At 37.2% G+C, this 24,473-nt stretch overlaps 4 protein-coding genes across 10 annotated transcripts; 3 read left to right on the forward strand and 1 right to left on the reverse strand.

The window, feature by feature from the left end:
- Positions 1–1,529: 1,529 nt before the first annotated feature.
- Positions 1,530–8,551, forward strand: LOC107102541 (tenascin-like). 3 transcript variants are annotated; one of them, XM_015401900.1, is made up of 15 exons: positions 1,530–1,678; positions 2,653–4,159; positions 4,246–4,377; positions 4,445–5,419; positions 5,526–5,648; positions 5,803–5,946; positions 6,040–6,159; positions 6,252–6,407; positions 6,494–6,603; positions 6,704–6,836; positions 6,927–7,078; positions 7,184–7,280; positions 7,366–7,527; positions 7,872–8,035; positions 8,119–8,551. In XM_015401900.1, the coding sequence occupies exons 2-15, from the start codon at positions 2,794–2,796 to the stop codon at positions 8,215–8,217; spliced, it is 3,933 nt and encodes a 1,310-aa protein (XP_015257386.1). In that variant the 5' UTR covers positions 1,530–1,678; positions 2,653–2,793; the 3' UTR covers positions 8,218–8,551. The 3 variants fall into 3 exon arrangements, with proteins under 3 accessions (XP_015257386.1, XP_015257388.1, XP_015257387.1); XM_015401902.1 differs by having other exon boundaries at positions 4,448–5,419; XM_015401901.1 differs by lacking the exon at positions 1,530–1,678 and adding an exon at positions 2,510–2,571.
- Positions 8,552–8,863: 312 nt separating this feature from the next.
- Positions 8,864–15,770, forward strand: LOC107102538 (steroid 21-hydroxylase-like). Of its 2 annotated transcripts, XM_015401884.1 has the most exons (12): positions 8,864–9,003; positions 9,112–9,303; positions 9,397–9,486; positions 10,915–11,069; positions 11,171–11,266; positions 11,499–11,609; positions 11,689–11,775; positions 13,567–13,650; positions 13,795–13,908; positions 14,005–14,171; positions 14,960–15,063; positions 15,164–15,769. In XM_015401884.1, the coding sequence occupies exons 1-12, from the start codon at positions 8,889–8,891 to the stop codon at positions 15,403–15,405; spliced, it is 1,557 nt and encodes a 518-aa protein (XP_015257370.1). In that variant the 5' UTR covers positions 8,864–8,888; the 3' UTR covers positions 15,406–15,769. The 2 variants fall into 2 exon arrangements, with proteins under 2 accessions (XP_015257370.1, XP_015257371.1); XM_015401885.1 differs by lacking the exon at positions 13,567–13,650 and having other exon boundaries at positions 15,164–15,770.
- Positions 15,771–18,679: 2,909 nt separating this feature from the next.
- LOC107102533 lies at positions 18,680–20,766 on the forward strand. 2 transcript variants are annotated; one of them, XM_015401877.1, is made up of 6 exons: positions 18,680–18,790; positions 19,177–19,452; positions 19,531–19,815; positions 19,892–20,158; positions 20,240–20,491; positions 20,578–20,766. In XM_015401877.1, the coding sequence occupies exons 1-6, from the start codon at positions 18,715–18,717 to the stop codon at positions 20,730–20,732; spliced, it is 1,311 nt and encodes a 436-aa protein (XP_015257363.1). In that variant the 5' UTR covers positions 18,680–18,714; the 3' UTR covers positions 20,733–20,766. The 2 variants fall into 2 exon arrangements, with proteins under 2 accessions (XP_015257363.1, XP_015257364.1); XM_015401878.1 differs by having other exon boundaries at positions 19,892–19,921; positions 20,414–20,491.
- Positions 20,767–22,051: 1,285 nt separating this feature from the next.
- On the reverse strand, positions 22,052–23,966 carry LOC107102534. Of its 3 annotated transcripts, none has more exons than XM_015401880.1 (8): positions 23,872–23,966; positions 23,372–23,671; positions 23,028–23,294; positions 22,871–22,924; positions 22,639–22,788; positions 22,473–22,529; positions 22,283–22,335; positions 22,052–22,192 (listed from the first exon to the last, which is right to left on the reverse strand). In XM_015401880.1, exons 1-8 carry the CDS (start codon positions 23,936–23,938, stop codon positions 22,151–22,153), a joined length of 990 nt encoding a protein of 329 aa, XP_015257366.1. In that variant the 5' UTR covers positions 23,939–23,966; the 3' UTR covers positions 22,052–22,150. The 3 variants fall into 3 exon arrangements, with proteins under 3 accessions (XP_015257366.1, XP_015257365.1, XP_015257367.1); XM_015401879.1 differs by having other exon boundaries at positions 22,871–22,927; XM_015401881.1 differs by having other exon boundaries at positions 22,273–22,335; positions 22,871–22,927.
- Positions 23,967–24,473: the final 507 nt, after the last annotated feature.

Genomic DNA, 24,473 nt, shown 5'->3' on the forward strand with positions numbered 1-24,473 from the left:
ACTAATGAAAAACTGGTCCTAGAATATTTTCTGTTAGAAAAGGTAATGGTAGACCAGCTCCATAGGTGACTTTGTCTGGGAAAGTTTAACAGACTTGCCACAATTAAATTTTTAAAAGGAAAGTATTCTGAACAGCTGGTCCAAAACAACCGTTTGGTATTCAGAAAAGGCTTAATAGCATCTAGTGGTCGCAAAAATATAGTTTCCTGTGAGATTTTCTTTTCACATCTATTTCCATTGTATTTTTTGGCCAGATAAGCTTAGGTCGTTAGACAGCCTAGCTGACCACAGTTAATCTTAAATTGCCAAATTAAAGGCTAAATTTCTGCATATTTATTAAGTGTACGAATATAATACAGCACCGAAAGTTTAATTTACTCATCAGGGTTGCCATGTATGTGCAAGAAAAGAATTCTGTCTGCTATATAAAATACATAAAGAGAACAGGCATTGGATTTATATTGTAATGCTACATCAGACAGAATAGGATTACATATAAATTTTATCCATCAGACCAGGGGGACATGTGTCGTACCTATCTCCAGCAGTCTGTGGGCTAAAGGTTGGGTACACCATGGATAGGTCAGCAGTCTATCACAGGGTAGAGGCATACAACCATGTGCACACACACTCACACCTAAGGGCAATTTAGAGATGATAATTTACCTAACAGTCATGTTTTTGGACTGCTAGAGGAAGTCAGGGTAACTGCAAAGAACACATGCATGCACAGGGAGAACATGCAAACTACATGCAGAAATATCTTAGGCCAGGAGTCCAACACAGGATCCTCTACCTGCAAGGCAACATTGTTACAAACTGCACGACTGTGCCATGAAAGCCATATAAAATTTAATGTTGGTGTAGATGCAGCACTTTTGAGTGCAAAGTAAAACTTTTATTTGGTCTCTGCATCTTTTTGACCTCCTGATAATCCTTTAAAGTGTCAAATATACTCCTTGTATGCTCCAAACCCTTGATATAGTTTTTCTTATGTGGTTTACAAAAAGTTTGGACAGTGGGTGGCCATTGGGTTAAAGATGCAATACCTGCACAGAAGATGCCTAACATACAGTGGATAGTCGGTTGCTTGCATAACTCACAAGCAGTTACATCTCATTACCTTCAACAAACAGCCAATTCATATAGGCGGGGGGTTTCTTCAGTGTAGAGTCAGCGCTGGATACTGACAGTGTTGGGCTTTGTATTCAAGCTGAATCATGGATTTACTGCATGTGTTATTGGTAGCTGCAGCTAGATAAGTCAAGATGAAGACACATGCCAAAAATATTCAAACCTCAGTGTAAGCCTTACACTTTAACAGGGTTTTTCTCATGTTTTTAATGATAAATGCTTTACGTGAGACAGACAGACAGACAGACAGACAGACAGACTGACTGACATGTAAAATTTAAAAATCAGGATGAAGATATCCCTTTTTTTGGATCCAAAACAAATACTTTCATGGTGGTCAGTCAAGAGGGGCCAGTAGGCGTGGCAAAGGTGCATGTTTGCTAGGGGGATGTGAAGGAGGTGTTAGTAGGGCCAGACTTTATCACTCAACTCCTTTATATTGGGGGTCCTTTTTCAGCTCTACCTTCTAAGATCTAGTCTGCAATAGTTACTTTTGCATAGATGGAGGGAGAGACATAAACAAAACTACTTATTCATCGGTCAGGTAGGTTCTTTATTTCTTTAAAGATTTTAAAGTGATAACAGGAATAATTTCATAAACAAATATGTAAGACACTTACTTCAAAGGTAGTGCTCAGCTAATACCCATACAGTTTTTTGTTGTAGGATTTTTTTTCTCGTTTTGTTCAAATGTCTTTTTTTGCTGCCTTAAATGTAATGTACTGTATCTAATGATGGATTGACAACTTAAAATGTATGTCATCTATTGCACCAAGTAACATCTTGGGTGTTTCTGCTGTTAATGAGCAAAATACATATATTGCCTTAGTTATTCTGCAGTTGGATTCTTTATAAATTTCTGTCCAAGAAGGAACATTTGTGTGGTTTATGGAGTTGTGGTTTTGCTGGTGTGTACAGTGTTCTTTACCTTGAAAGGTATACAGCGTCTCTCAGTTCTATACAGTGATGCTTTGTTACTGCTGTGTGTAGTCTCTCTCTGGAATTTCCACTCAGTTGTAGCTCCTTCCAGCTAATCTAAAATCAAGTTATCCTGTTAAAACTGTTGTTTGTTTTTCCTTTCTGTGTTTGGGATTTTTTTGGTGCTATTTTTTGTTGCAATAATAAAAAATGTTCATGGTTGTATGCAGAATAATACATAATTATGAATTTTTATAAAAGTAAACTCAAATTTAATTTTTTTTTAGCAAAGTGTAATATTAGCGGAGAATGCAAAGTTTGACAGTATTAAAAGCAAAAATCTCTATCCAATGAGACATTCTGTTCTACTGTTTTCTGAATTGTGGCACAGCAGTTTTATTATGAGAACCAGTAAATATATGAACTAGAGTAGTCATACAATGTTCTGATTGAATAGAATCTTCTGAGGAGCCATTCTATCTTCATAATTTAAATGGGAGCACTGTGAGCATGTAGCAGGCAAGTACTGAAAGTGCCTTTTTGCTCAGGAAAACCTATTAAACACAGTGAAGCTTCTAACTATTTTTTTTCCTTCTCTAGGGAAGTCCTGCCAAAGTCATCCCGAACATCTTATTACAAGGACAGAGGAAACAGATTATATTTTTTCAGCAGGATAACTTACAGTTTTCCAAAAGTTAAACCACATATGCATATTTACTCACTCAAAGAAGCCATTGCAATATGTTGTTTACCCTTGGACTTGTCTTTCTCCTAACCCCATTTCCCTCCTTTCAAACCCCGACCATTGAGAGTAGAGATGCCATAGGAAGCAATATGACCAAAACCAATGCTGTTCTTACTTTTTCAAAACCAAAAACCACTGCTCCCCCTTCCAAAAAGAGTGGGCATCCCTCCCTAAAGACAAACACAGTAACTGTGACAGTACCTACTGTATCCTCCAACCAAAAATCTACAATAGCCAGTCCAATGATGACCAACAAAAGCAAGCTTAGTGTTGCAGTAATTCATACCACTCCACAACCAGCAGCAAAGGCTCCCAAAGCCCCTGTCAGTAACACCAACAGAGACAAACACAGAGTCAACCCAGCTACTTCAGCTAAGCAGCCATCACTCAGTGAAGGAAGGACTAGCAAAGACAAGCCTGGACCTACTGGATCACCCAAAGATCAGACAACACTCACAAAGATTTCATCAGGCAGCACGTTAAAAACCAAAAACAAGCATTCTGATAATCAAACTATGTCTGCAAAATCTCCTTCCACCAGTAATGAGAAGAATGCTAAAGACAAACCCAATCAGAATGTTCAGTCTATTCTCCCCAGTGACAATAAAACCACCAAGGACAAGACAACAGTTTCTGGTAACCAGACCGTCCATGATATTCACCTCAGCAGCAGTGATGACAAGTCCAAACACAAGCCTACAATAAATGTCCAGTCTTTGCCTACCAATGGTAGCAAAATTGCCAGCGACAAGCCTAGAGCCAAGCATGACGAGAGGTCCAAAGATTACCCTTCTCCAAATGTTGTGACTTTACCCAGAAACAGTAATAAAATGACCAAAGACCAACCTACAGTATCACCTACTCAAACTGTTTCTGATGCTTCCCTTCATAATAGGGGTAGAAATTCAAAGAACAAGACTACTCAAAATACTCGGCCCTCTCCCAGTGGCACTAAGACCATAAATGAAAGCCATAAGGTGAACCCCACCCACCCTCACAGCGGTCACGAGATGACCATAGATAAGCCTGGTCAAAACAAAAATCAAAGTGAAAAAACTGGTGGCTCAGAAGCAGATAAAGAAACAGGCTCCAAGTCTATAAGTCATACTCCTTTAATCGATGCAGCCTGCACAGACAATACAGCTTCTTCACAGCCCATCGAAGTGGTTATCAGTAATAATGATGAGTCGAGCCACACAAAGGAGCAGAAGCTGACGCTGAAGCCTGGTGCTCCACTGGTGATGACACATAAGATCAAGCTGCTACCTGGTGGGTGTACGGGGGGTTGTGAAGCCGAGATGGTTGCTCTGAAAGAACGCCTGACCCGACTGGAAAGAGAGATGTCTTCCCTAAAAGAGAAATGTAGCTATTTCTTACGAGTATATTATATCTAACATCACTCAATACAGACTGGATTTAATATTTGTGATTCTTCTCTCGTTACCTAGGTCCATGTTCTGCAAATTGCCCCAATAACTGTAGTGACCATGGGAAATGTGAGAAGGGGAAATGTATTTGTCATAAAGGATTCATAGGTCTTGACTGCAGCAAGTGTGCAAAAGATGTTGACTGTAGCAAAAGTAAGTATGAGTTTTTGTTTAAACGTATACTTTATCTAACCTTTGAATGACTCATTTTTTTGTTCAGTAGATATCAAGAAGAAGAGTTCTGAAGAAACTGACTGTACACAGAAAGTGATATCGAGTACAACCAGTCGATCTAATCCTGACGCTCTTAGGAAGAAGTCCCACAGCAAAGATTCTTCCAGTCCCTCTGCAAGCAGTCCTACTACAGTTGACGCTTCTCCATCAAACAATAACAAAAATAAAGTAGAGGAGGCCCGCAGAGGGGAACCAGAAATGAAGGTTCCTCCATCAAATGATACAGAAATTAGAAACGAAGAACGTACCAGGAAACCAACTTTTAAACCGCCACATTTAAAAGACGATCCTAAAGCAAATGTCACACTGAGTAAAGAAAGGACCAGCAACAACACAAGTAAAAGCAAGAATGAAAACAAAAATAAGTCTGTGGAGCAGACCCCAGTGACAAACAAGAATACTGCAACAGAACCAAAAAAGAAGGATCATCTGGAAAAGAAAAATGAGCTATCCATTGATTACGGAAAAAATTCAACTCAATCAAAAACGAACATCAAAGTCCATGAGAACAAGACAGCAATCGTTGACTCTGGGATGAGCACCAGAAAACATGGAGGTTTAGGATCAGTGAAGGCTGTGAATATCTCTTCCTCTAGCTTCATCATCACATGGTTAGCTCCACAACATATGTTCAAGAACTTTACTGTGATCATGAGACAGCCTCAGGCAGGTAGTGCCAAGGATGTTAATGGGGCAGAGGGAACTATGGAAAAAGACTTGATGTCTAACAATAGGAACTTGACTGAGGTCCAAACAGAGAGCATCAACAAAACTGTCTCCTCTGGTAAAAGTATTGGATCGAGAGGTAAAACTGAAACCAAGAGGATCTCAAGAGTGGTGCCTGGCAGTGTGCGATCCTTGGAGTTTAGCAATCTCAAGGCAAACACACATTATGTTGTACATGTATATGGCAGTACAGCAAACAAGAGGTCGACGATTCACAGAGTTACAGCAACCACAGGTTATTATTTAAGACCAATATTTACAAATGCTCTTAAAGGTGCTATACCTAAAGGAAAAAATAACAAAAAGAAATGATTCATAAAATAATCACTTCTATCTCTCAGGTCCTGAGCCACCAAAAGAACTGGTTTTCAGTAATGTAACAGAGTCTTCTTTGGGTATTTCGTGGACCAAACCAAACAGCATATTTACAGGATTCAGGATAACATACATTAACATTGTAACAGGTTAGTCAAACTAACTTTATTATGAGATAAAGATATTGATACATATATATATATATATATATATGTGAAAAAGTTAATAAATATAGATTGTAGGCTCTAATATTGCCCATATTGTTTAGGAAATGTAATGTTATGGTTGTGTTCCTACTGACAGGGAAGAGCCAGTTTGTGACTGTGGGACCTCAACAGTCAAATGTGGTTCTGTCCAACCTGTCTGCTGGATCATCCTACATCATCAGTGTTAGCACAACCAAAGGAAAGGCTTACAGTGATGAACTCACCTCAGTTATTACCACAGGTACTGTATGTCAGAGATGATCAGTCATCTTGATTTACTACTTGGCATACAAGAAGCAAAGTTTATATGCTTTGGATTGTTTCTTGATTGTAGTACCCGCCCCTCCAACAAATCTTCAAGTCATCAATGTAACAGATAACAGAGCTTTGCTCAGATGGACACCCAGCCTGGGAAAAGTGGACCGTTTCATCATTAGCTATGAGTCCTACAAGAGTGAGTTTGGAAGCAAGTGTGAAAACAGGTATAAAATGAACTAATTGGACAATTTTTTTATGTTTGTTTGTTTTTTGGCTATTTAATTACAGCTCCCAATGTCACGGTAACAGTGATGCTTTCGGGAAACTCAGTGCAGTACCAGCTGAAAGGCCTACAGAAAGGTACACTCTATAAGGTCAAAGTGAGGACCCAAAAGAACAGCCTCCAGAGTATGGGGATGTCCACTACATTTATGACAGCCACTGGTAAGTAGAATTAGAACGACTGAAGGACCCAGAATACAGTTTTACTTTGGTGAATTTACAATGAGTGGACTTGTCATGTCTTCCAGTGGTTAAACCCAGGGAAGTTGGCGCTCGTTCTGCCTTGATTTCTTGGGGACCTTCCGCTGTTTATCAAAGCTACAAAGTGATCTATCAGGCTGAAAAAGAGGAAGCAAAGGTGACAGACAACCCTTCTTTACTTGGACCCAACAATCAGAAAAAAGATTCTACAGTTTTAGAAGTGAAGCTTAATAACTCTATAAACATTTCTGTATTAGGAAGTAATCCTGGAGCCAACCTTGACAGAGTATAAACTGACCGGCCTGATGCCTTCATCATCTTATTTTGTTGTGGTACAAGGCGAGAAAAATGAGAAGTATACATCCCTGGTCACATCACAGTTCGTCACTGGTAAAGTGGTTTTCTTCCAGCTGTTGAGATTAAATTACTAAGAGTCCAAATTTATGATTATCTAAAAACTGCTTTGTCCTTTGCCTCTAGGGAAGCTGCGTTTTCCGTTCCCCACTGAATGCTCACAGGAATTGCTAAATGGTGCTCTTGAGTCCGGGGAAGTTAACATCTACCCTCAAGGAAAAGAGGGGCATTCAGTGAGAGTCTACTGTGACATGGAGACAGATGGGGGCGGATGGACGGTAAAATAAACTGCTACATTTACAGACGTTTACCAAGCCAGTTGTGAAAACCGCACGGAAAAAATTTTTGTATTGGGATTTCTTTTTTTTTTTTCTTTTTTTTAGGTTTTCCAGAGAAGGATGAATGGCAAAACAGATTTCTTCAGAACCTGGAGTGAATACAAAGCTGGTTTTGGAAATCTGAGTGAAGAGTTCTGGCTTGGTATTATTGCAGATCATTGTTCATATTATCATCTACTTCAAGGCCGTATTTCCCCCATCCAGCTTAACTAAAATTCTGTTCCCAGGAAATGAGCTTCTGCACATCCTCACCAATATGGGCCCTGTGAGTTTGAGAGTGGATTTAAGATCTGGAAATGACACAGCTTATGCTCGCTACACCAACTTCTCTGTTGCTTCAGAAGAGAGGAACTACACTTTGACTGTATCCGGATACACAGGAACAGCAGGTGCATTTTTAAAAGAAAATCAACATGCATTGCAAACAGATCTATGGAATAAGATTGTTTACTGCTTTAAAAATAATGTACAATTTTATAACTCATGTTAAACTTGCTTATTCTTAAAAGGACTCCCTCCTGTGGTGTTTAGTGTCTACATTTTGATGGAGATTAAGTTTTTGAGCAAACCAAACATTGTTTCAGTGTCTTCAATATTATCCTATAAACATTTTTATAGCTATATATGTTTGGTTGGCCTATATGTATCCCATTTAAAACATAAAAAAAAAAGGAAAATATTTTTAAAAATAATAATTCAAGCAGATCCTAATTAGGATGTTTTTCTCTTTAAGGCGACTCAATGAGGTACCATAATGGACGTCCATTCTCAACCCGAGACAAGGAACCAAACTCTCTGGGAATCCACTGTGCCAAAGCCTACATGGGGGGCTGGTGGTACAAAAACTGCTACAAAGTTAACCTCAATGGCCTTTATGGCATGAACAGTGATAATCAGGTAGAAATCTTTTCAGCACTATTTAAATACTCTGATGTACCCTATGTCAGTGATTTACTGTTTTCTTTCTCTCTCTGTTATAGGGAATAGTCTGGATAGACTGGAAAGGCAAAGACTCCTCTATTCCATTCTCTGAGATGAAGTTCAGACCCTCCCGGTTTTCCCCAGCAACTCATGGCTAAAGATATTTCAAGCTCCAAGACTTGTACATATCTGCATCTGCATATGTTTCCCTAAATTTAATTCCATGTAGGAATTTCTTACAGTACAAAAATGCTGGGGCTATTGTCTTGTTTGCTTCAGTGTGAAATGTTTTTCTGAGGTGTTCTTAGAGGAAATGGAACAACAAGGTGAAGGAAATGGTTCATTGTATCTTCTGTATGCCTTCAAACACTTTTTCTCAGATGAGATTTGATCTGTTTGGAATCTGATAAGTGTCTGTGTCTTACACATATTAATCCCACTATTACTGTATTATTATGCACTGTCAATTGGAATAAACATTGATAAAGTGGGCCTCAAGTGTTTTCTGTGGAGATTTTTTTTTATAGAAACCTGAATCATTTTGTACAAAAATCTGTCAGTGTTTAAAAAACTTGTTAACACAATAATAAACAACAGCTTGACTGACTGCCATGTAAACAGAGGAGTATTTGTATACCCTTCAACACATGCAGGCTATCTCCTGTTACATGTGCCAGACTTATCACATCTCTGGGTTTTAACTTCAAAAATATTTTGCTATCCTTGATTTGAGCACAAACACTGACAGCATTTCTAAGTCAGGACTATAAAGGAGTAGAGCAGCGTACCGACCAGCTTTGTTAAGGAGGGGTGAGCTGGAAGAGACAAAATGGCAGTAGAGATAACGATGGTCAGTGTTGGAGCATTCTTCCTTCTCGTATGTCTCCTGATGGTGCTGATTTCCAGTCAGCGTGACACTCATTCACAAGGAGAGGATAGAAAAAGTAAGTCTGCAGGTTTATCCTAATTCACTGTCTTGTAATACTTACCACATATGATTATGTTGGTCTAATGCTTCTGCCCCCTCTTTTTTCTTTTCAAACATTTTGAAGGAGTTAAATCTGGGCTTCTGCATCATCTATATCAGTTTCTTCACAGTTCTTCTAAACCATCTCTCCCTGGACCACCCAGTCACTTTCTTATTGGCAACATGATGGAGTTAACAAACGATCACATACCGATTCACCTGACCAATTTAGCCCAACGCTATGGCAGTATTTACCGGCTCAAATGTGGAAAAACAAGTAATCATCAAAACGGGTTACACAGTGTGTTTTTATTAGATCAGCATCTGTTTTTTTCTAAAAACATTTATCTCCACTATGTTTCTTCTTAAGCCATGGTGGTGCTTAACAGCTGTGACGTCATCAGAGAAGCATTGGTGAAGAAATGGTCTGACTTTGCAGGGCGACCAATTTCCTACACAGGTTAGACAACCTTCAGTTCAGTTCTTTATCATTCTGATTAACATGTCTCCACAGGTAGGTAGTAGCAAGTTACATCTATTATGTCAAATTCACTTTAGTAACTTTTGAAAGATATATATATATTTCTGGAAATCGTTTTAGTGCACTGTACTTTAGCTTTTACTTAAGTAAAAATATGATGAAGTATCACTGAAGTATGGCTTGAGTAAAAATTCTGGGTGCTCTACCTAATGGCTAACTCCACTCAGGGAAGAACAGGCTGGTTTTAAACTAAAATAACCTGAAATTACACATAAGTAAAATTTCTTTTTTGTTCCCCAGCTTCATTTATTTAATGTTATTTTCCATCTGCTGATTCTGCTGTGTCATTTTACAGTCAAGTGAAAATACAGTAAAGAGTTTTCTGCGTTTTGTAACTTGTAGTAACCTTCCCTATTCTAACCGATACATAATATAATCTAGGTAGTGATCTCAATATTTTTAACTAAATCTATTAAAAAAAAAAAATTGCAAGACTGTATAACCATTAATAGTAACATGGTCTTTTATTCAGCACTTGAGTTGCATTTTTACCAAATATTTTATATGCTTAATTTCTTGATTGGCTTCTTTTTCTTTTTTTATGAGTGAAATATAAGTAGTGCTACACTTACTTGAGTACAATCTTTGGATACTGTACTCACTTCTGCATATTTTATCAAATTAGAATGTAATCAAAAAGTAATTATGTCTAATTCTGTCTTAAAAGTAATCCAACAGTAGCAAAAAAGGCCAAAACAAAGAGGAAAATTTAACTGTTAGATTAAAAAAAGGTCATGAGAAATATGTAGGTTAAATAACAACACTTAGCTGTTTTTATATTGTCTGTGTTGTTGGGTCTGTTGCCTCATATCTTCTTTTGATGATACAGAAATTAGAGATTGAATGGGTTGATGTCAGACCAGTTTACTGGCCAGTTAAGCACTGATAATTCAGGAGGCTTAGACAGCAGATGCCACTTCCTACTAGAAGATGAAGAATTTCCATAAACGTCAGCAGAGGAAAGTATGAGAGGCATTAAAAAAATCCTGTTAGATGATTCAGCTGAGTTTCTGTGACTGTGGACTTCAATAACACTGGAATCTCTGCCTCTTCACTCTTCCACACATGAGACACCTTCAAGGCTATTGAAATTTGATGAATTAAATGTTTTATGTTTTTGATCTGAAAAGATAAGTTCCACTCTTATTTGTATTATTCCTTTTAGCTAAGATAAGATACATTTATTTGTTCCCCTTGTTTAATGGGCTGGTGTTTTGTTTTTTTAGCAGCAAATTCCAGTCATTAGAATTATAAAAAAAAAAAATAAATAAATTCAGTATACAGCATCATTGGATAAAAATCCAACTTTTGCAGTCGTCAAATATGCTGATAGTGTTTCTAAAACAGGTGATATCGTATCTGGAGGAGGGCGGAACATCTCTCTGGGAGATTATACTGAACAATGGAGGGCACAGCGGCGTCTGGTTCACAGCGCTCTGCAGCGCTGCTGCCAGCAGTCTATACATGGCGTGATTGAGAGGCAAGCCCTGCATCTGAGAAAGGTACAAAAAATGAGGACAGTCCCAGTGAGACCAGAGCAAATGCTGGGGTATTTCCAATGTCATCACACAATCTGATAAAGACTGGCTTGTTTATCTCTCAGGTTCTCTTGGACTATCAAGAGAGAGCTGTTGACCTCTCAGAAGATTTCACTGTGGCAGCCAGTAACGTCATCACCACTTTAGCTTTTGGAAAAGAAGTAGGTCTCTTTCAACAGCTGTTTGTGTGGAACTCTCGAGTACTGAAGACAGTTTATAAAATGTACTTCAATGAACAGCTGTGATTGTGCCAGACCAGAAATTGGTTGCTTGTTTGTGTTGGGGAGAGGGCAAAGTCGCTGTTTAAATTTCTGTTTTTAGAAGCACGGGTTACATAAAGAAGGTCACAATGTCCATTTCAGACTAGAACACAGTGTGTATTTTCTTTTCTAGTACGATAAGACCTCACCAGAGCTGCAGAAGCTGCACTGCTGTCTAAATGAGATTGTTGCCCTTTGGGGCTCCTCCTGGATTTCAGCCCTGGATTCATTTCCACTACTAAGAGTCAGTAACATCATGACAGTTATCTGGTTATAGAAGCCCATTTCATTTATGGTTTCATGTGTCCATCTATCTTTTATAGAAATTACCAAACCCTGTGTTTGCTCGCCTTCTCAAAGAGGTGGCCCGGAGAGATGCAATCATTAAAAAGCACCTTAATGATTACAAGGTGGGTGAGTTTTAAAGGTGTCTTTGTAACCTTTTACCTGGTTTTTTAGTTCGTCCTAACCTCATTTCATTCGTACCCTGTACTCAACCATGAAACAGTATATTTCTCTTCCCAGGTCAGTGTTTTGATCAAATGTGGAGTTCTAGAACTGCTCAAATCTTGCAGATACTATCGGAAAGTGTTGAATAAATGGGTTTCTTTAAAACAGTATAAAAGCCCCTTCTTTTAACATTTTGACACATTGCAACTCTTAAACTTAAGTATATTAAAAAGCAAGTGCATAGCTGTGATGTTTAGAAAAATGCACAAGTAATACTAAACAGACTGTAGAACCACCACAGTTCTGGCTGCAGCCTATCATTGCACATGTAGGGACTGATTCTTCCTGCAAAGAAATTCAAAGAACTCAAACCACATCAGACTGAAAATTACACTGAGGTCCCATCCATCCATCCATTTTATGACATGCTTTATCCCGGGTGGGGTCGCGAGGGGTGCTGGTGCCTATCTCCAGCTTTCTACGGGCGAGAGGCGGGGTACACCCTGGACAGGTCGCCAGTCCATCGCAGCACTGAGGCCCATCAATCTTTATAGATTATGGAAGGTTTTCTATCACCTGGACCTTGTGTTTAGCTCCATCCATCTAGCCATTAACTCTGGCCAGCTTCTCAAAATAAAAGCAACCTCACAGCATGATGCCACCGACACCATGTTTCATGCTGGGGATTGTATCTTATTTAAACACACACAGCACACCGCTGCATTAATTTGTGTCCACCTGCATAGGCATTTTTTCTCTATCAAAGTTATTCTATTTTTGTTATTTCTGATTATCTAAATATGTTTACATGCTTGCAGAATATCTTTGCATCATCTGGCATTGAATCAATGCCTCATTGGGGGCAATAATGACCACAGATCATTTTTTGTGTCACATTGCAGCTGATTTTTAGAAGTACTAAAAAAAGGGGCAAAAAGAGCTGCGCTGTTGAGTTTTAGATTTTAGGAGGCGCTCGGGACGTGATAGATGTTTACCTTTGCATATCAGCCACCCATAGATTTGGGCAGTCCTGTCATTAGAATATTATTTGCATATTGATAAACGCACAACCATTAAAAAAAAGGTCTGTACATGCCGTCTGCTGGATTGCAAGTACAAATCCCTTTGCACCGTTTTTAAAGATTTGATCTTGATGTAAAAACAAATCTTAACATGTTTTAGGATTTGCAACCTTTTTGAAGATCAAACCTAATGTGTTTTCCTTTTTGGCCAAAAAAATTCCCTTTTTGCCTCTTTTTACTGTCCACTGCAGATTTAGCTGTGTCCCTCACACGACTAGCAACAAAGTGCAGGCAGAGTTTTTTTATGTTTTGTTTTTTTCTTCAACAAAATTGTCTGTTTTGTGGATGACAAATTTGTGGAGTTCATAACTAGTAATCCTGCTGCTAGATGACCCAGTATCAGCTCTCTCTAGTTATTATTGGTCCTCTTTGCTGATTCTCTTATCAACGCTATTTTTTACCCCACCTGTCAATTTAGGTCAACAGTCATGTTTGTTAGGTTGGCATTTAGACCATAGCTACTCTTTCCATTTACTGATGGTGAATTAAACAACAGAAAAACATCCAGTAAATGATGATTTTAGTTTAAAAAAAAAAAGTTCAACAAAAGCAAATAGGTAAAATAACTTCTGTGTAGAGTTATGTTAGGTTAAATGTTAAATTCAATCAATATGGCCAAATCTGCTTAACTGTAACTGTTTTACTGTTTTATCTCTCCACATTTTGCAGTCCCAAAACAAAATAAATGAGGACGCTATCACAGGATTCCTCCTCCAAGGCCTTGAAAAACAAAAAAGCACAGAATGTGGAGAGGTACAAAAATACACTAAATACCAGGAATGTAAAAATAGAAGTTTTTCATTCAAATTCATTAAAAATTAAAATTATTTAGGTAAGCATACCTCAACCTAAAAACAAACTGTAGGCTTTTTTTTTTTTTTTTTTTTGCATGTCCAGCTCCTGACTGATGTTCATGTCCACATGGCGACTGTGGACCTTCTGATTGGGGGAACAGAGACCACAGCAGCCTGGCTCAATTGGACTGTGGCCTTCCTGCTACACAGACCGGAGGCATAGGAAACTATAAATATTGATATTTCTACAGCATACCTTTTACATATTTAACAGATTATATATGTGTCTCATCTGTTATTTTCCATGCCCCAGGTGCAGACCAGCGTATACGAGGAGCTTTGCACAGTTTTAGAGGAGCGGTATCCAAAATACAGCGACAGACACAGGCTCCCTATGCTGTCCTCTCTTATCAGTGAGATGCTCAGACTGAGGCCGGTTGCTCCTTTGGCCGTCCCACACAGAGCCATCAGGGACAGCAGGTCAGCTCAGAAACAGTGACTAAATGTGCCCCAGTGCATTGTTTTAATTTAGATTCATAAAGGGATTAAAAGTTCAGCAATCTTATTTTGGTATGTACATACATTTTCCAATTCAGTGATCACAAGTACAGCAATGGATTTATATATTTCTTTTTTACAGATAGATTTTATTGAATTACATAATCTAATTTGAAAATCATTACATGTCCTTCCTATTTTGAAGAGCAGCCAATGAAAATAGAGCTCTGTTGCGCCATCTTTACTGATCTTATAAGAGGTTTTAATCATCTTTTCCTAAATAGTATAGTTGTTGCTGCAATGATAGACTCTTATTTTTTTTTTTAGGACAATTTAAGATATTGCAGGGGGTGTAAAAAATGTGAAGGGCACTTTGTATTAAGTTTTGAAACTCAGCACATGTATCTTCTTATTAAATCTTACCTGCTTCTGTCTCCTTGAACCCCAGTGGGCCTCGGCAGATGGCCACTAAAACTGAGTCTGGTTCTGCTGGAGGTTTCTTCCTGTTAAAAGGGAGTTTTTCTTCTCCACTGTCATTAGAGGATCCCTTCATTGACTCGGAGAGATTGCCTTCGAGTCAATGAGTCGATGCAATCAAGAGGTTTTCTTGAGGCAGAAAACTGAATCGATTTGACTGTATGATCTGGTTGAATTGTAAAGTGCCTTGAGATGACGCTATGTAAATAAACTGAATTGAACTGAATTATTAAAGGCACATTTTCTGCAGCTTTTGACATTTTAGTTGCCAATGATTTCAAACTTATCTCCAGCATTGCAGGTTATTTCATCCCTAAGAACACAGTCATCATTCCTAATCTTTTTGGAGCTCATCATGATCCCACTGTTTGGTCTGAGCCATACAGCTTCAAACCAGGTACAGTTTTAGTCCCCAGCGAAGGTTTTTTGTTGTTGTTGTTTTTTGTTTTTCCCAGCTCACTCAGCAGTTTTATTTCTATTATTTTAATTTTTTTCAGAGCGCTTTCTGAAGGGAGGAGATGGCTTTACCCGCTGCCTATTGCCTTTCGGAGGTGGTGCACGGCTCTGCCTGGGGGAGTCTGTCGCCAAAATTGAGCTTTTTCTGTTTACTGCTTACTTGCTCAGAGATTTCCAGTTTGTCCTTCCTCAGGGTGAAAACTCCCTTCCTGACCTCAGGGGGGTTGCCAGTGTTGTGCTTAAAATCAAGGCCTACAAAGTCATTGCCCTTCCCAGGCCTTAAACCTGTCCCTGGACAATACTGTGCACACATGACATTGTTAATGTTTTATTTTTGTTGCATTTGAGGTTTTAAACAAATTCAACACGAGGAACCAACTTTTTGAATCAACAGAAAGATTGAAATGTCTTATTTTAACTTTTTTTTGGCAATGCGCATGCAGCCTTGTGCACCTGTTTTTGAATAGGCTACCTTAATTTTCAAGCTATGATATCACCACCTAGTGGAGAAACATTTCACATGCGTTTTACTCACCACTGCATCGTCATTGGGCTTAATGGTTATCCTATAAAGACAAATAAACTTAAGTCATACGTAAAAAAAAAAAAAAAAGTATACCTTCAAAAGTCACAAGTTTAAATACGCTAGAAACATTTATAGAAGCATACAAAAATTAATTCCTGTCAAATAATCTGACCAAATAGAAAAAATAACTATATTAATCAGACCCATCTTCTTTACAACAGGTTACCAATATAATTTTTAAAAGATGCATTAAAAGAAACCGTTTGTCCCTAGTTTTTTTTTTTTTTTTTATGCTTCTATATCAATATTCAATACTTTTTGAAGGATGAAGCCAGGATGTTGTGTGTACCTTTTCTTATTTTGTTTCTGTTATTGGCACATCATCTCATTTGATAAAATGTTTTGGTGCTTTAAACTGTTGGTTTTTACCTGTTTGACACCAGTGAACAGTATAGTTTAGAAAAAAATATATTCTTTGTTCTGGAGTCCTTTATAGTTGCTATTCTTGCAGATTCTGATCTAGAAGTGAACTGATTTTTTTTCACTTAACGAACAGCTTCGTCAAGGTTTCAGGTTTTTCTTATTATATAAAAAGCTTTTGTTTGATTTAATTTTACTCATACATAGTTAACAGTTAAAAACCTCAATTCTTCTTTGGTACTATAAAGCGTTAATGCTGTCCTGACATACCATTTACTTTACATACCAAAACTATACTTCACGACAAAGTGAGTAATCATTCGTGAAGTAATGGGACATTCCTATCGCTATAATTATAGCTCCCAAAGCATACCGTTCAATTACTAAAAGATAATTAGCTGATGTTTGTCAAAGTAGAGTAAGCTCACTATATGGTTTACATTCCATTGAATCCTGTACCTTGATACACTGGGCCATGAACTTTATAGAGGAGGATAATTTAGGGTAGAAACATCTGAAAGAGCGACATCTTCAAATAATAACAGCAGATCCCACTTACTGAAGGATTTCTCCCTGGAGGTGACTAATAGGAGACCTACTGATGCCCAGTCTTGAATCTGTGGTAGAGGAGTCTTAAAATCATGGGTATCACTTTGGTTTTCTGATCCATTAGTATTGTGGTTGCACACCATCGAAGCCTTAAAGTAAATAATAATTAAATGTTTATTATTCAACAATTGTTGAGAGACCATTCCCAGCAGAGGGCACAGTTGAGCTTACAGTATCATTTGATACATTAAAGGATATGTCCCCCACAAAAAAAAAAAGAAAGAAAGAAAGAAAAACGGCACAGACATGCATATCAAAACTGACAAATGGGGATTATTTTCCTATAAATGGTAAAAGATTCACTCTTGAAAGCCATCAAAACTGTTGACCACCAAAAAACCTACCCACCCTCACAGACCATTGGAATGCCAAGTAACACAGAAGGATGTGGTTAAAGTAAACCTCAGTTATAACACAAGTGTGAAGAGGCTATTAATTGCTCTAAGAAATTAAAATGGGTTTAATCTGTAAAAAGGTTAAGTTCTGTTTTCTTTTCTGGACCTAAGGAAATGATTGCTGCAATTGATGAGTCAGTGTCACATCTTCCTCTCTCAGACTTGGAGAGCATAGTGGGCTTTGAATTAAAGAAAATACACTGATATTACCTGAGAAAGCCTAAATACATGTTTTTTGTGTGTCTAAACAATTTCAGTCAGCAAACTGAGTCATTTGCATATAAGTCTAAAGATTCCATAATTTAATGCTGCACACCCTTGATGGTGGAAAAAGAATCAGAGACTCTGATAGCTATGAAAAACTTTAAACATATGGCTAGAAAAATAATGTGGGCCATTTGTTTTAGCCATATAGTAATAGATGCAGCCTTAGTAGGAATTTGCATAAAGGCCACATTAAATGGAAACAAGCAGTGACACACAAAGTGCATTTGATTGATTAAATGCTCATCTAAGCTGTCAAAATTAAAAAATATTTTGAGAGCAAGTGGGAAAAATAATACAAAATCAATTATTTATTTTCAAATTTTAATGTAGCTAATGTATAATAAAGCTTAACCAATTATTTCAAAATCACTGTCAACATAAATGTTTACGTCAAATTAATATTAATTAATATATATTATAATAATTATAAAGAACTTAACTTTACAGAGAACATGTTAGAATTACCACCACGAAGTCCCTATCGGCTTCTTGGCTGCTTTACTTAACGGTAAAATACACACAAAAAAACTCTTTCCTGAACTTTGCCAGACTTGTAACCTCATGTTAATCTCAGTTCTGGAAAGCTATAGTGTTTTCAACTGCTATTTTGACAACATAATTTAGTGATAAGATCCAAGTCTTTGGGGTTGGAGGTCCGACTTACCTTCCATCACCCGAATCCTTGGCCACATCCTCAGATTCTGAAGTGAGACTAAATGGGCCACTCCAAAACAATATATATATATATATATATATATATATATATATATATATATATAAGTCAGATGAAGCATGTTGTTTAAAAAATCTATAGACAGCTTTAGGTTAACCCTTTATTTGCTAATTTGGCTTCCCTGTGCCCGTTATTTATTTTTTTAAGATTTAAATGTATTTCAGCTTTCAGTTGCATTCTTACAAATAATTTACTCAAATAAGATCCTTTAAAATAATTAAAAACATAACTAATTTATGGAAGCTTGCAGTGAGTCCAATTTATCCCAAATTTACTCAAGCTTGTGCTCAGGTTTCACTTCACAGAACACTAAATGAACTGGCCATTGTGAGGTGAGTGTCACAAAGCAAAAAACACCAGACCCACTATTCTATTGCAGTAAAATGTACTAAACTAAATGCACAAATATAATTTTTTAACATGTCTGAGACAAGGTTAAATGTCAAATTTTCATTTACTCAAACATTTTTAACAGGAAAACATAAAGTATTACACCAGTTTATATGGTGTAATACTTTAGCAGTGTTGTATCCATCACATCCTCTCATGGGATGTCACAACAACAGGAAACTGTATCTAAAGGCACTGGTAAATTATGAGATTCGTGTCAGTTATGTTCAATAATTTACCGCTGAAAGAAGTATGACTTTCCTGCTTTGGGTTGGACTTTATCCCATTATATTTGTTTCTTGGACTTCAGGCGCCCTTCTTTCCTCAGGTAATAACAACAGCCTTTTAATATCTAATCAGCAAAATGGGCAAAATGTGTTTTTTTTTTTTTTTTTGTGAAAAGTAGTAATGCAAGAAATAACTTCATACTACTGTGTTGTATTTAAGCTGGAACCTCATTCTGTGAACATATAATTTTCTTCTCAAATTTTTACCGTAAATCACAGTTTTTTACTCAGATTTCTTCGATGAGACTAGCTTTCCTACACGGATGTTTAGGTTTAAGAAAAAAAACAACTCAACAGCAAGTGACTAGACACATTTTCAGTAAACAAGGAGTGGTTGGGAATTGCTGAACAAAAGAATGTATTTTTAACACTAATAAATAATAATAATAGCTAATAATGAACTAAATGCATATTTCATGGCAAACAGATCCTGTGCTGATGTTTGCAAAAGAAGGAGACAGAGTTATTTTGCCGTGTGGTTTATCTGTTGGATCCTGCTCTTCTATGAACTGGACTGAGAAGTTTCTAGCATGGGAAAATGAATTGGTGACGGCTGGAAAAGTGACAGATTCAAACGAAAAGAAGTACCATCTGTTGAAAGATTGCTCCCTGGAGATCTCTCATATGGAACGTAACTATGCGACAATGTACTACTGTAAACATGGAGAACAAAATTGGGGAGTTTTTCTTCAGATCATTGATAGTAAGATTTTTATTAATAAAATTCTTAAAATATATTAATTAATTAATTTATTAATTTATTTATTTTTTTTTCCAACAGTTAATGAATCCCAAACTGCTGCTGAGGACACAATAGAACTGCACTGCTCCCTCAGTAGATATACAGGCTATGTCCCCTGTAATGACACAAGGATTCATATCAATTGGACCACCGCCGGTGATGTTCCTATAACTGGTAAAAGATTTCGATTTGAAAATCCATCTGTTTGCTTCTCCAAACTGATCATCACCAAAAAAATCACCGACCATCACAGAACATGGAAATGCCAAGTAGTCCTGAATGAGGAGGTGAAAGCAACTGCCAGTTATGAGACAAGAGTAAAAGGTTATAGACTTCAGACAGAAATAAACACCATGGTTTAACATGTACAAAGGGTAAACTTCTTCTTTTTTTCCTATAGAGGGGCTGGAGGAAGTGTTTACTCCTGTTGGTGAGTCAGTGTCACTTCTTTGCAGAAACACTTCCTCTCTCAGACTTGGAGACAGCTTAGTGTGGGCTTTGAATAAAAAAACACTGGCTAATATGTTAGTTGAAAAAAATCATGTGAGCAAAGACTCATCATTAGTAATCAGTAAACTAAGTCCACTGCATGCCGGAGACTACCAGTGTATGGCTTCTTCAGAAGAGAGAATTGTGTTTCATAAAATCAGGCTGCACACTCTGGATGGTGAGTGTTTAAGACATAGGAAAGGATATGAAGGGACTAAAACTATAGCAAAAGCTGTTCTGACTCTTCTTTATCTTACAGTTTTAGCAGATACTGATCCTGCAGGAGGAAATCTCACTTTGACCTGTGTGCTCACATGCGCTAAAGAATGTGAAGAAAACTTCAACTTATCTTGGTCTGGAAGTAACCAAGAGGACTGGCGAGGCAGATTATTGAATGTTAATAACACTTTGCTTAATAAGCTTCGTCTCTCAGTTTGGCCAGATGAAATAACCTGCTCTGTGTACAGAGAAGGCTCCCTGATGGCATCCAAAAGTTGGCACTCTGTTAAATGTATGTATGCGTGTTTACTGTGCTGTTAAATATAATCTGTGCTTTATTAGCATGAACAATAGGAAATAAGACTTTAATCTTCTCAGCCAAACAGATCCTCACATGGATGGGTCTCCTTCTGGGCCTTTTAATGTGTGCAGTAACAGGAGGACTTTTTATTTACTTTAAGAGGAACAAGGATCCGTGTACTGAATCTGGTAGCGGAACACCTCCCCTCAACTTTCCCTTTTGGATTATGTAATAAATGCTATAACTTCTTTTTTTTCTCTCTTTGTGCAGCTGATGCAAGGTCAAGCATCTCAATGGTAATAAAAATTAAACATTTGCTTTTTGTTCATGTCAAGAGGATGTATGGAGATGTGCTAATTTGAGTGTTCTTCTTCCAAGACCCATGTTTATGATGTCATTCAGGACCAGGAAATACGGCAACAACCAAAAAGAGAAGCGGACACCACTAATGATGGTTTCTACAGTTTATTACAAGCTGTAAACTAGAGGAAGGAAATGAACATTGATCTTTGTCTTTATTTAAATTCTGAATTGTTTTTCTTGTCCAACACAATGACCATGATTTACAAAATGACTTGTATTTTCACATTTTGAAAGAAATAAAACCTTTTGCAAGACAACAATGTAAGATTGATTTCACTTAAAGGATGCAGTTAATTTAAAATATAGTCACCGGTCACTTTATTGGCTACACCTTTCTGATTGCTTGTTAACACCAATAACAAATCAGCCAATCACATTGTACCTATGCACTCAGACATCAAGCGGTAGTGCAGATAGCTCACAGAAGCTGCAAGATTGTTAATGCAAGGCGTAGCGGTCTAACTGCTTATCTACTTAGATATTCACCCATAACAATCTCTGGAGATTAAAAGGAAAAAAACTAAAATGTTTCCAGTAGGCGGCAACTAAAAGGTCAAATGAGAACAGGCAGGCTGGTTTGAAGCAACAGAAAGGTGACAGTATCTCAAGCTACTAGTTGCAACCAAAGGCTGGGGAATCTGGATGCACAATACAAGGAAAACCAAAGCAAAACACCACAGTAGTCGTCTCTCCTGTCAGCTAAGGGAAAGAATCAAATCTATGCTCAACAAACGCAGACAACATTTGAAATATATATAAACTTAACCAATTGATCAGGATTATAGCTGCAATGTTCAGGTAGTGGCGTAAGACACAAAATAAAAGTTCTCCCTTACTGTAACTGTGTTATCACACTTCATGTTGTAACATTTTTTCTGTGGCACTCTTTGTGCCAACTTTACATTTTCAAAAGCCAGAGTTCTGTAGAGTGCTGCTATTTATTTTTATCTTTTTAGGACTATAGTCTACCTCTCTTCTGACGGCTGCTTTTCACAGCTCAAACCATCACAAACTTTCTGTAACATTTCACTAAGTTCCCCTATTCCATCAGCCTTCCCTGTCACCAAGTAAAGCCGTTTGGGAAGCTGTGGAAAACTCACATTTGGGTGTGCATCTGCCAAATGTTGAACCTATGGCACAGAGATGACAGCTCTGGAGGAAAAAGGAAGTCAAACCTAGAACTAACATGGTGTATTTAAAAATGTACAGTATGAGTGATCAGTTTTTGATTAAACAACATCATAAATGCACTGATTAAACTGGTTGAATAAGGATGGAGTAAAATCTTCATGTTTTGCCACATGCACCCGGATAATTCTTAGATTTGAACTGCAAGAAAGATGACATTGTTGGAATTTTATGTGACTATATTCAATATGGATGCACTGCATGTCCTGTAACATACTTACAAGTACTCACTTCAATACTCTCCTCCGGGAATGCATACAAGCTGTTGATTCGGTTTGTAGCACCTGTTGGTTGTAGAAAAAAAAATCACAATTAAAAGATGCAATATTACCTTTTGGTTCAAATTAAAGTAAAAAAAAATATATAAATGGTGTCATTCAGATGGTTCAATAAGACAATGAGAACATAATTTTATTCTCACCTGGTGAACATGGAAGATTCACATTCTCATACACATCCCCAGACTCTCTAAAGCAACCTGATCATCAAGCACAAAGGATACATAATTCATATGACAAAGAAAATAAGTTTATCATCACTGCACAGAATCTAAAGGTGAATTCGAGGAGCTTATAGGCATAGCTCACCTGCAGAGTTTGTCGGAGTTTTTCGTCTCTTGTAAATAAACAGTCCTGTCAAGACTGCAAGTGTGAGAATCAAGATAATGACCAAGGTTATAACCCAACTTGAGGTTTCATCTTCTCCTTTTGTAGCAGTCTCCAAAACCTGAGAAAAGGCTGGCATAAAAAAAGAAGCTATTTAAGCTCCACCATAAAAAAAGAGACCAAGTGTTTATCGAAAACTAAAAACAGAACATACCTTCCTGAGTTTCTGAAAATGCAGAACTTGGAAACATTGTGGTCACAGACACATCTTCTGTTTAATCAGAAAGAGAAAATAAAAAAAAAAATACTGAGAGTTACTGTATATACAACATTTATTTGTTGTAATACTGGAAGGATCAGACTTTGATAACCTTTGAAAAGGAGGTTGATGGATAAGCAGCGCGGACTCTGACTCAGCATGTAATCACATTTGTACCATCCTTTGTCCTTTTCAGTCACAGATTTGATTATGAGGTGCACTCCGTTTATTGTAACCCTTTCCAAATCAACGGGTACAGAAGTCTTCCCTTTCAGCTTTCCCCATGTGATGTTTGAAGGGGCTGTTTCTCCATTCATTGAGCAGTTCAGGCTTACAGTCGCACCAGGGGTTGCAAACTCTGGTTTAAGGCTTTTGCAGTCTGAAAAATCATACATGTGATCGATCTACCTTGCAGACTCTATAAATGATCTGAAATTGATCAAATGAATAACCTACCTTTCACTTTCAGGGATATCTTTGTGGCATTAATCATATCCCACCCTTTCCAAACTTCAAAGTCGTACACCCCTTCATCTGATTTTTGCAGGTTTTCCAAAAATATGCATGTCTTTCCCTCTCTGTTTTCTTTCAAAGTCACGCGATTGGATTTATGGATTTCCTTTGGATGCTCGAATATAGTCGTATTTTCCGAATTCACCAGTCTAGCTCTGTGGCAGTCAGGTGGATCCTTAATTTGAAAGTCTGGGCACATCAGGGCCACCTCTTCATCTTTAAAACCTGACACATCCTTAGTCACTGCAAAGCCAGATTATGATGGAATCATAGTACATTATTTAAAAGGTAACATATTTGAAAATAACCACACATAAAAATATATATTCCCCATATTACAATTTCATGTGATATTAATGCAGTTTAAATCTACAAAAAAACATATAAAGATATACTTATATTGATTCGACATTATCAAGAATAAGCTCATAAAACAAACTCACCACTGCATTTAGATTCATGTTTTAAAAAAAATACAAATAGAAAAACCCGAAGGTACAAGTGCTCCATTATCTGACTAATGCAGCAATGTCAGAAGAGTTTCTGCTTTTGTACCTTTTGTCACCTTCACATTGAAATTCTCAGTTCCTTTGTCTATATTAACTACTGTGACTTTGAAACCGCAAGTACTGTCCAGTGAGCTTGACTTGGAAACCTTCTTTTGATGAAGCAATAGTGCCATCTGGTGACAAGAAATAAACATTACTGTACATTTCTGGATTACCTGAAGAGCTTTTCATCACATTTGAGGTGTGTATTACTAAATTATAACATCGTTTAACAGTTATTCATTGTTAAAAATAAAAAAATAAATAAAATAATTTGAAAGTGATATTTTACATCAAGATTATGGGATCGGCTGATAAAAGGCCAAATTCAGTTTTGCGTATTTGTTTGCTTGCATGAGGCATGGATTACTGCTGAAGATATATATTTATAAAAAAAAAAAAAAAAATATATATATATATATATATATATATATATATATATATATAATAATATTACATTTTTTTTATGAAAACAGAATCTAACACCAAGAAAATCT

Source organism: Cyprinodon variegatus, unplaced genomic scaffold (genome assembly GCF_000732505.1).
Source record: "Cyprinodon variegatus isolate N-32 unplaced genomic scaffold, C_variegatus-1.0 Scaffold1271, whole genome shotgun sequence".
NCBI classification, from domain to species: domain Eukaryota; kingdom Metazoa; phylum Chordata; class Actinopteri; order Cyprinodontiformes; family Cyprinodontidae; genus Cyprinodon; species Cyprinodon variegatus.